General features: G+C 48.1%; 1 protein-coding gene across 1 annotated transcript in view; it reads right to left on the reverse strand.

Annotated features, from left to right (window-relative positions):
• Positions 1-12,106, reverse strand: part of LOC135545084 (calsyntenin-2-like) — a 496,007-nt gene that overhangs the window by 107,841 nt on the left and 376,060 nt on the right. Inside the window, exons 6-8 of the mRNA XM_064972725.1 lie at positions 10,392-10,520; positions 9,119-9,376; positions 8,732-8,853 (exon numbers count right to left, since the gene is read on the reverse strand). Of these exons, the coding sequence (XP_064828797.1) occupies positions 8,732-8,853; positions 9,119-9,376; positions 10,392-10,520 (509 nt within the window). The remainder of the gene's footprint in view (positions 1-8,731; positions 8,854-9,118; positions 9,377-10,391; positions 10,521-12,106) is intronic.

Consider the following 12,106-nt stretch of genomic DNA (forward strand, 5'->3'; position numbering starts at 1 on the left):
ATGGGGACAGAGAGACGGAGAGGAGTGGGGAGGCAGAGAGAGATGGAGAGGAGTGGGGGGACAGAGAGAGGTGGAGTGGAGGGGGGGAGAGAGAGGTGGAGTGGAGGGGGACAGAGAGAGGTGGAGTGGAGGGGGAAGGAGAGATGGAGAGGAGTGGAGGGGGACAGAGAGAGATGGAGGGGGGACAGAGAGATGGAGAGGAGTGGAGGGGGGACAGAGAGATGGAGTGGAGGGGGTCAGAGAGATGGAGTGGAGGGGGACAGAGCGAGATGGAGAGGAGTGGAGGGGGGGGCAGAGAGATGGAGAGGAGTGGAGGGGGGACAGAGAGATGGAGAGCAGTGGAGGGGGACAGAGAGACGGAGAGCAGTGGATGGGGACAGAGAGATGGAGAGGAGTGGGGAGGCAGAGAGAGATGGAGAGGAGTGGGGGGACAGAGAGAGATGGAGAGGAGTGGGGGGACAGAGAGAGATGGAGAGGAGTGGGAGGACAGAGAGAGGTGGAGTGGAGGGGGGACAGAGAGAGAGATGGAGTGGAGGGGGAACAGAGAGAGATGGAGTGGAGGGGGGACAGAGAGAGAGAGATGGATGGAGAGTGGAGGGGGAACAGAGAGAGAGATTGAGTGGAGGGGGACAGAGAGAGGTGGAGGGGGGACAGAGAGAGGTGAAGGGGGGACAGAGAGAGTTGGAGGGGGGACAGAGAGAGGAGTGGAGGGGGGAGAGAGAGATGGAGGGGGACAGGGAGAGATGGAGGGGGACAGAGATAGATGTAGGGGAGACAGAGAGAGATGGAGGGGGACAGAGAGAGATGGAGGGGGACAGAGAGAGATGGAGGGGGACAGAGAGAGATGGAGGGGGGGACAGAGAGATGGAGATGAGTGGAGGGGGGACAGAGAGAGATGGAGAGGAGTGGAGGGGGGACAGAGAGAGATGGAGGGGGGACAGAGAGAGATGGAGGGGGGACAGAGAGAGGTGGAGTGGAAACAGAGAGAGAGATTGAGTGGAGGGGGGACAGAGAGAGGTGGAGGGGGGACAGAGAGAGGTGAAGGGGGGACAGAGAGAGTTGGAGGGGGGACAGAGAGAGGAGTGGAGGGGGAGAGAGAGATGGAGGGGGGACAGGGAGAGATGGAGGGGGACAGAGATAGATGTAGGGGAGACAGAGAGAGATGGAGGGGGGACAGAGAGAGATGGAGGGGGACAGAGAGATGGAGATGAGTGGAGGGGGGACAGAGAGAGATGGAGAGGAGTGGAGGGGGACAGAGAGAGATGGAGGGGGGACAGAGAGATGGAGATGAGTGGAGGGGGGACAGAGAGAGATGGAGGGGGGACAGAGAGAGATGGAGGGGGACAGAGAGAGATGGAGGGGGGACAGAGAGAGGTGGTGGAGTGGATGGGGGACAGAGAGATGGAGAGGAGTGGAGGGGGGACAGAGAGAGATGGAGAGGAGTGGAGGGGGGACAGAGAGAGATGGAGAGGCGAGGAGGGGGGACAGAGAGAGATGGAGAAGAGTGGAGGGGGGACAGAGAGATGGAGTGGAGGGGGGACAGAGAGAGATGGATGGGGGACAGAGAGATGGAGTGGAGGGGGGACAGAGAGATGGAGTGGAGGGGGGACAGAGAGAGAGATGGAGTGGAGGGGGAACAGAGAGAGAGATTGAGTGGAGGGGGGACAGAGAGAGGTGGAGGGGGGACAGAGAGAGGTGAAGGGGGGACAGAGAGAGTTGGAGGGGGGACAGAGAGAGGAGTGGAGGGGGAGAGAGAGATGGAGGGGGGACAGGGAGAGATGGAGGGGGACAGAGATAGATGTAGGGGAGACAGAGAGAGATGGAGGGGGGACAGAGAGAGATGGAGGGGGACAGAGAGAGATGGAGGGGGGGACAGAGAGAGATGGAGGGGGGACAGAGAGATGGAGATGAGTGGAGGGGGGACAGAGAGAGATGGAGAGGAGTGGAGGGGGGGACAGAGAGAGATGGAGGGGGGACAGAGAGAGATGGAGGGGGACAGAGAGAGGTGGAGTGGATGGGGGACAGAGAGATGGAGAGGAGTGGAGGGGGGACAGAGAGAGATGGAGAGGAGTGGAGGGGGGACAGAGAGAGATGGAGAGGCGAGGAGGGGGGACAGAGAGATGGAGAAGAGTGGAGGGGGACAGAGAGATGGAGTGGAGGGGGGACAGAGAGAGATGGATGGGGGACAGAGAGATGGAGTGGAGGGGGACAGAGAGATGGAGTGGAGGGGGGACAGAGAGAGATGGAGAGGAGTGGAGGGGGACAGAGAGATGGAGAGGAGTGGAGGGGGACAGAGAGATGGAGAGGAGTGGAGGGGGGACAGAGAGATGGAGAGCAGTGGAAGGGGACAGAGAGATGGAGAGCAGTGGATGGGGACAGAGAGACGGAGAGGAGTGGGGAGGCAGAGAGAGATGGAGAGGAGTGGGGGGACAGAGCGAGGTGGAGTGGAGGGGGGACAGAGAGAGGTGGAGGGGGGACAGAGAGAGGTGGAGTGGAGGGGGGACAGAGAGATGGAGAGGAGTGGAGGGGGGACAGAGAGAGATGGAGGGGGGACAGAGAGATGGAGAGGAGTGGAGGGGGGACAGAGAGATGGAGTGGAGGGGGGTCAGAGAGATGGAGTGGAGGGGGGACAGAGAGATGGAGAGCAGTGGAGGGGGACAGAGAGACGGAGAGCAGTGGATGGGGACAGAGAGATGGAGAGGAGTGGGGAGGCAGAGAGAGATGGAGAGGAGTGGGGGGACAGAGAGAGATGGAGAGGAGTGGGGGGACAGAGAGAGATGGAGAGGAGTGGGGGGGGACAGAGAGAGATGGAGGGGGGACAGAGAGATGGAGAGGAGTGGAGGGGGGACAGAGAGATGGAGAGCAGTGGAGGGGGGACAGAGAGAGATGGAGGGGGGACAGAGAGATGGAGAGGGGTGGAGGGGGACAGAGAGATGGAGTGGAGGGGGGTCAGAGAGATGGAGTGGAGGGGGGACAGAGAGAGATGGAGAGGAGTGGAGGGGGGACAGAGAGATGGAGAGGAGTGGAGGGGGGACAGAGAGATGGAGAGCAGTGGAGGGGGACAGAGAGACGGAGAGCAGTGGATGGGGACAGAGAGATGGAGAGGAGTGTTGAGGCAGAGAGAGATGGAGAGGAGTGGGGGGACAGAGAGAAATGGAGAGGAGTGGGGGGACAGAGAGAGATGGAGAGAAGTGGGTGGGGCAGGGAGAGAGAAATGGAGTGGAGGGGGGACAGAGAGAGATGGAGAGGAGTGGGGGGGGGCAGAGAGAGATGGAGAGGAGTGGGTGGGGCAGGGAGAGAGAGCTCTCAGATCCTCTGTCATAACAGGGGCTTAGGAGGACAGAGAGGGAGAGAGGAGAGGGAAAGAGGCCCTTCAAAGACTAAAACACACATGACAGAGTGTGTCTGTGTGTGTGTTCTGTGTGTGTGTGTGTGTTTGTTTTGCAGTCGACATTAAATCAAAGTTTAAAAACCTCCCTCTATACATTGTCCGGGAAATACAGTGTTTTGTGTGTTTACATAAGGGAAATGTCCCCCAACGTCACCCAGACATAGAGAGAATGAAAACGAGAAGAAGGAATTGTCTATAGGCCTAAAGCTTGCTGTCATTTACAAGGATGATTTGACGGTGATTAAAAAAACAAACAAACAAAAAAACACCCCACATCAGCAAATCAGCAACCACAGATCGTCCACATCTAAATGGTGCACCGAAGACATTCATTTTACTGAATCAACATCACATTTAAGAAAGATTGGCTCGACAGAAAATCGGTGAGAGAGAAATGGAACTCACAAAAATACTTATATTTCTGTCTCAAACACTCCCCCCCATGGTCTCTCTATCCCATCTCTTTCTCACTCTCTCTCTCTCCATCCTTGAGGCCTGCGGGCCTGATGATGTTTCGAGACATAGAAGCTCTGTTAATATGCTGTTGTGTTAATTACAATGTCACTCTCACTGACACTCTGCTTCTTCCTGACAGCACGACTGGGTCCCGAGAGCATATACTGGTCAAGAGAGGTCGTGTGTGTGTTTGTGTATGTCAGGAAGTCTAAACAACTAGTGTTAACAGGTAGAGTTGACAGGTAGTGTTAACAGGTAGTGCTAACAGGTAGTGCTAACGGGTAGTGTTATCGGGTAGTGTTAACGGGTAGTGTTAACGGGTAGTGTTATCGGGTAGTGTATTCGGGTAGTGTTAACGGGTAGTGTTATCGGGTAGTGTTATCGGGTAGTGTTATCGGGTAGTGCTATCGGGTAGTGTTATCGGGTAGTGTTATTGGGTAGTGTTAACGAGTAGTGTTAACGGGTAGTGTTATCGGGTAGTGTTATCGGGTAGTGTTATCGGGTAGTGTTAACGGGTAGTGTTAACGGGTAGTGTTAACGGGTAGTGTTATCGGGTAGTGTTATCGGGTAGTGTTAACGGGTAGTGTTATCGGGTAGTGTTAACGGGTAGTGTTAACGGGTAGTGTTATCGGGTAGTGTTAACGGGTAGTGTTATCGGGTAGTGTTAACGGGTAGTGTTAACGGGTAGTGTTATCGGGTAGTGTTATCGGGTAGTGTTAACGGGTAGTGTTATCGGGTAGTGTTAACGGGTAGTGTTAACGGGTAGTGTTAACGGGTAGTGTTATCGGGTAGTGTTATCAGGTAGTGTTAACAGGTAGTGTTAACTGGTAGTGTTATCGGGTAGTGTTATCGGGTAGTGTTAACGGGTAGTGTTATCGGGTAGTGTTATCGGGTAGTGTTATCGGGTAGTGTTATCGGGTAGTGTTAACGGGTAGTGTTATCAGGTAGTGTTATCAGGTAGTGTTAACGGGTAGTGTTAACGGGTAGTGTTATCAGGTAGTGTTAACAGGTAGTGTTAACAGGTAGTGTTATCGGGTAGTGTTATCGGGTAGTGTTAACAGGTAGTGTTATCAGGTAGTGTTAACAGGTAGTGTTAACGGGTAGTGTTATCGGGTAGTGTTAACGGGTAGTGTTAACTGGGTAGTGTTATCGGGTATTGTTAACAGGTAGTGTTAACTGGTAGGGTTGTTATCGGGTAGTGTTAACGGGTAGTGTTAACGGGTAGTGTTATCGGGTAGTGTTATCGGGTAGTGTTATCGGGTAGTGGTAGTGTTATCGGGTAGTGTTATCGGGTAGTGTTAACAGGTAGTGTTATCGGTAGTGTTAACAGGTGTGTTATCGGGTAGTGTTATCGGGTAGTGTTAGCGGGTTGTTAACCTCTTACACTTATGGTGGCGCTATTTCATTTTGGAAGAAAATTTCCCGTTTTAAACAAGATATTTTGTCACAAAAAGATGCTCGACTATGCATATAATTGCTACTGTTCGAAAGAAAACACTCTGACGTGTCCAGAAATACAAATATCTTCTCTGTGCGTGCCCTTTAACGTGAGCTTCAGGCAAAACCAAGATGACTTGGCATCCAGGAAATGACAAGGATTTTTGAGGCTCTGTCTTTCATGATCTCCTTATATGGCTGTGAACAAGAGGAATGAGTCTGCCCTTTCTGTCGTTTCCCCAAGGTGTCTGCAGCATTGTGACGTATTTGTAGGCAGATCGTTGGAAGATTGACCATAAGAGACCACATTTACCACGTGTCCGCCCGGTGTCCTGCGCGAAATTGGTGCGCAAAAGTCACCTGCCAGTATTTTTCCATGGGGCACAGAGAGAAGCAAGCTTCCACGAACTGCATGTCAATGAAGAGATATGTGAAAAAACACCTTGAGGATTGATTCCAAACAACGTTTGCCATGTTTCGGTCGATATTATGATATTAATCCGGAAAAAGTTTCACGTTGTAGGTGACTGCATTTCGTTCGTTTCGGTAGCCAGGCGCAATGTAGAAAACGGAACGATTTCTCCTACACACAGACGCTTTCAGGAAACACTGCGCATTTGGTATGTGGCTGGAAGTCTCCTCATTGAAAACATCAGAAGCTCTTCAAAGGTAAATTATTTTATTTATTTGGTTATCTGGCTTTTGTGAAAATGTTGCGTGCTATGCTACACAAAATGCTATGCTAGCTTTGCATACTCTTACACAAATTAGTCAATTTCTATGGTTCAAAAGCATATTTTGAAAATCTGAGATGACAGTGTTGTTAAGAAAAGGCTAAGCTTGAGAGCAAACGCATTATTTTAATTTTATTTGCGATTTTCAGAAATCGTTAACGTTGCGTTATGCTAATGAGCCTGAGGCTTAGTCACGAACCCGGATCCGGGTTGGGGAGTTTCAAGAAGTTAACAGGTAGTGTTATCAGGTAGTGTTAACAGGTAGTGTTATCGGGTAGTGTTATCGGGTAGTGTTAACGGGTAGTGTTAACGGGTAGTGTTAACAGGTAGTGTCTCTTGAAACTCCCCATCCCGGATCCGGGATCGTGACTAAAGCCTCAGGCTCATTAGCATAACGCAACGTTAACGATTTCTGAAAATCGCAAATAAAATTAAAATAATGCGTTTGCTCTCAAGCTTAGCCTTTTCTTAACAACACTGTCATCTCAGATTTTCAAAATATGCTTTTGAACCATAGAAATTGACTAATTTGTGTAAGAGTATGCAAAGCTAGCATAGCATTTTGTGTAGCATGTAGCACGCAACATTTTCACAAAAGCCAGATAACCAAATAAATAAAATCATTTACCTTTGAAGAGCTTCTGATGTTTTCAATGAGGAGACTCTCAGTCACATGCCAAATGCGCAGTGTTTCCTGAAAGCGTCTGTGTGTAGGAGAAATCGTTCCGTTTTCTACATTGCGCCTGGCTACTGAAACGGTAGTGAAAATGCAGTCACCTACAACGTAAAACTTTTTCCGGATTAACTACATAATATCGACCCGAAACATGGCAAACGTTGTTTGGAATCAGTCCTCAAGGTGTTTTTTCACATATCTCTTCATTGACATGCAGTTCGTAGTGTTAACTGTATTGTTTGGAAAAATACTGGCAGGTGACTTTGTTACCAATTTCGGCAGGACACCGGTACACGTGGTAAATGTGGTCTCTTATGGTCAATCTTCCAATGATCTGCCTACAAATACGTCACAATGCTGCAGACACCTTGGGGAAACGACAGAAAGGGCAGACTCATTCCTCTTGCGTTCACAGCCATATAAGGAGATCATGACAAACAGAGCCTCAAAAATCCTTGTCATTTCCTGGATGCCATCTCATCTTGGTTTTGCCTGAAGCTCACGTTAAAGGGCACGCACAGAGAAGATCTTTGTATTTCTGGACACGTCAGAGTGTTTTCTTTCGAACAGTAGCAATTATATGCATAGTCGAGCATCTTTTTGAGACAAAATATCTTGTTTAAAACGGGAACGTTTTTCATCCAAAAATGAAATTGCGCCCCTAGAGTTCCAAGAGGTTAACAGGTAGTGTTATCAGGTAGTGTTAACATGTAGTGTTATCAGGTAGTGTTAACAGGTAGTGTTATCAGGTAGTGTTAACAGGTAGTGTTATCAGGTAGTGTTAACAGGTAGTGTTAACAGGTAGTGTTATCGGGTAGTGTTAACGGGTAGTGTTATCGGGTAGTGTTATCGGGTAGTGTTAACGGGTAGTGTTAACAGGTAGTGGGGGGGGGGCAAATTGACAGCAAGAAGCCCGCAGGAAGTTTGATTTGTTTTTAGCCTAATAACATTTAATTCAGTAGGGAAAGTATGGTTTGTCTACCCTCCAATCCCAGAATGTGTCATCTTGCCTTTAAAAACTCTTGCCACAGTCAGATTTGGGGTCAATTCCATTTTAATTCCAGTCAATTCAAGAATTCCAATTCCAAATCTCTTCAATGGTTTTCAGTTACAAAAATGTCCAATTGAAGTTTTGTTTATTTTCAGAATTGACTTGAATTAAAATGGAATTGGCCCCAACCCTTGCCCCAGTTCTAACCAAGCTGGCTAATTTAGACAGAACTGGGCACAAAGGAGCAAGAAATAGACACAGGAAGAGTAACTAGATGACTCCAGTTGAGAGAGATGTGGAGAGACAGGCTGCCATGTCTTGTCTAACTGTGTTGTGTTCCGGAATGTTACAGAACTTCTTCAGACAGTGACTCACAAGAGGTCAACCCCAGTCACAAGGTCACACTCTGACCCCCTTTCCTTCCTCCAATCACAGCCAGTGATCTGTCCTCAAATTACCCAGCAGCCCCCGCACTCTGCCTCTCACCGACCCCGCCTCAGCTGCATGTCTCTTTTGTACAAACAGAGAGCTGCGTTCAGGGTCTGGAGATTGACAGTTAGGGTGACCTGGCCGACCTGGAGACAGACTCACCTCCTCAGACGAGAGGGAGCTGCTGCTGTCACACACCCACACACTGTACATGGTCACACACACACACACGTCAGCCCGCTAGGCTTGGCCAAGAGTCAGTGTATCTCCAGACAAACATATCCTCACTGCCATCTCATGTTCATCCCCAGAGGAAACGCACGCAAGCGCGCACACACACACAGACACACACACACACACTGGTGAAGGAAATCTTTTTAATATATAGATGGTCTTCATACGTCTAGGTCTAAAACGGTCTCAAATGCTCTGTGCATTGAGGCTTTTAGAGAGGTTCTGGGATGAAGGACTTTAGGTGTTGTGGTCAGTGCAGGCCATCTGAACATCACATCATGTTTCATAGACAGCACAATCGTAAGGACAAGTTGTCCCTCTTTAGTGGTACATTCCATTACAAATGAATATCACGGATGGACACAGTCTACTGTGTAGCCTACCTGATCCAGTTTCCAGTGGAACTCTGCAGGTCTGAAGGTGTCCACCTGGATGAAGTCTCTCCGGAGCAGGAAGACCAGACGACAGTTATGGACGTAAAGGGAGTAGTGGTGTCTGTTCATCTCTGGAGAGGGGATGAGGAAAGAGAAGAGCAAGTCAAGGTAACACAGCTTCCAAAATTACCACAATATTTGACTTAAGACACCTTCTCTTAAGTGAAGATAAACCCATTCATCAGTAGACCACACCCCTTATTGATAGGTCACACCTACCACCATTAGAACACATCCATTCAATGTTCCCGCCCCTCTCCACACAGCCCTTCCCAGTCTACTTCTCTCCCAGCCACACCTCTCTCTTCCCTCCCAACTTCCTTCCCCTCTTCTAACCTGTCTTATCAGAGTTGCAGAGCAGGGTCTCTTTCTCCGCCCTCAGTCCAGGATTGGGTCCATGCTTCATCCACGTGGCGACGGTGAACTGATCAGTCAGGTTCTGTGGTACCACCTGGTCCGGAATCTTCGCCGCTTGTCGCCCGTCAAACCGGAAGATGAGGTCGCTGTCCCGCTCACTGTCCGTCACCAGGGACGCCGTCCAATTGGTGGAGGCGCTGGGGGCGGGGAGAAGGTCTGTGCTGCCCGACGAGGCCCCTGGTTAATTGTTGCCATGGGAACAGATAGGGAAGCCCAACAGCAAAGAAATAGAAATCAACACAGATATACAGAAGGTTCAGACTGACCTTGGCTATGATCACTTATGAACAAGCCAAACGCCCAGGCTTAATGTATAAATCGATGTTCAGAGATTGATAGTGGATGTGAGTATTGATTTGTGACAAATGAAACAGACTTTCAGAGGTAGGAGTGGATTAAATACATCATAAGAAATGGCCATGCCTACAGTACACACTGCTTTATCTATCACCGTGGACACTAAGAAACCTACACAACACCATAGTAAAGCAAAGAAAGACGGGATGGCTGGAATTCATTTCATGTTCTGTGTTTATATCGAGTGATAATTCACCACACAGCCAATCAGACAAGCTATTACAAAGAAGGAGAGACTGTTTTTGATCCTTTCACAGGAAAATAAAAACTGATCAGTCAAAACTCCTGTTAAATCTATTTATCCTCTTTCCCTTTCTCCCCCACTCTCATTCTCCCCCTCCCCTCTCTCTCTCTCTCTGTTTTCTAAGCTCACTCCATCATTCTCAACATATTTTTTTCCTGAAATATTCTTGTTTTGTTAATGTCTTCTTGATAAACATAATTCTCGCCTTGTCACAGTGCTCCTCTGCAGCACTAACATGTCCCCACTAAGATACAGCTCTATTGACTTTTGTGCCCTCCCATTATAATAGTGAAAGTCTTAAGTAATGCCTTATTACACAGACATAGCACATTAATAAATGGTTTATAACAGCTATGACACAGTGATGGTGGTACCTCCAAAACACAGCAAGGCTCCAAATAAACCACATTGATACAATATGATCCATCGCTCTGCTATATCTCTCCATCCAGACAGACAATTGAAACATGCATCTGTTCATTTTATGCTAATAACAGGACATTAGAGTATTAATTCATGTTTTTTTCCCTTGCCTGTCTTTAAAGTCTGTTTCTCCCCGACTGCTGTTCATTGCTGTGTAAAGGTTTTGACTTGCAGTGATTAGATTCTGGGAGTAAATAGATGCGCGGTGCCCTGCCACCACCGCCACCACCACAGTCACCACCGCCACCACCACAGTCACCACCGCCACCACCGTCACCATCGCCACCGCCCACAGCTCTGTTTGCAGATGTCTTTGTACATTATCTCAAATTGATTGCGCTTTAAAAAAGCAATTACAATTTATTCTATTTGGTATCAAATAATGATTATGGGAGGCTTTGAAAAGGCTCTTTAGCGGTGAAACCATTCATACAGAGGGAACTGGGAGGGAGCGGGTGAGGGAGGGAGTTAATCATTCAGATAAGGGTCTGACGATGACTCCCTCCACCCCCACCACCAACCGTACCTCGCTGTGTGCAGAATGAAAGCTTTAGCGGCTCCGTTAGAGCTGATGTTTCTCTGTCATGTTCTCTGCACAAACACAGAGGTGTAGACAGGCTCTTCACTGAGGAGACAGCGAGCTCAAGCTAATACTTTCGCTCTGTCACGTCATTAACAGCAGCAGAGCTTCATTTAGCACAGCTTTACCAACAGACAAGAGAAAGACTGGTGGTTTTATTAAGTTCTCTACTGTCTGATGATTTTTTGTGGCTCTGCTCTGTTATGCAACGAATATCTAATTGTAAATAAAGTGAAATGCTTCAACCAACTTATGGCCATTTATAGAGAAATACACTACACAGAAGTATGTGGACACCGCTTCAAATTAGTTGGTTTGGCTATTTCAGCCAAACCCGTTGATGACAGGTGTATAAAATCACCCACACAGCAATGTAATCCCCATTGACCAAACATTGGCAATAAAGTGGCCTTACTGAAGAGCTCAAGGACTTTCAATGTGGCACCATCATAAGATGCCACCTTTCCAACAAGTCAGTTCGTCAAATTTCTGACCATGCAAGAGCTGCCCTGGTCAACTGTATGTGCTGTAATTGTGAAGTGGAAAGAGGAGCAGCAACAGCTCAGCTGCAAAGTGCCACACAAGCTCACAGAATGGGCCCACAGAGTGCTGATGCACATAGCTCGTAGAAATCATCTGTGCTCGGTTGCAACATTCACTACGAGCTCCAAACTGCCTCTGGAAGCTACGTCAGCACAAGAACATTTCGTCGGGAGCTTCATGAAATGGGTTTCCATCAGTGTTGTAAAGTACTTAAGTAAAAATACTTTAAAGTACAACTTAAGTAATTTTTTGGGGTATCTGTACTTTACTATTTATATATATTTTTTTACTTTTACTTCTACTTCACTACATTCCTAAAGAAAATAATATACTTTGTAAATTATCCTGAGTGTTGGGAGTGTGCCCCTGGCCAGAAATGTCTTACGTCCGTTGTTGGAATGAGACCAAGGTGCAGTGTGGTAAGCGTACATCGTTCTTTATTTTGATGAAAAAAAAAAGATACACGACGTTCAAGTTCTGAAGGCTATACAGCAACTAACAAAATCAAGATCCCACAAACTCAGGTGGAAAACAGGCTGCAGACAATGATAGACAGCTGCCTCTGATTGGGAACCACACTCGGCCAACAAAGAAACAGACAAACTAGAATGCCCACCCAAGTCACACCCCGACTTAACCAAACATAGAAATAATAAGGCTCTCTAAGGTCAGGGCGTGACAAAATAAAAAATAAAAATAAATAAAATGATGCTGTCTGGTTTGCTTAAAATATAAGGATTTTTTAAAACTATTTATACTT

Source organism: Oncorhynchus masou, chromosome 9 (genome assembly GCF_036934945.1).
Source record: "Oncorhynchus masou masou isolate Uvic2021 chromosome 9, UVic_Omas_1.1, whole genome shotgun sequence".
NCBI lineage: Eukaryota > Metazoa > Chordata > Actinopteri > Salmoniformes > Salmonidae > Oncorhynchus > Oncorhynchus masou.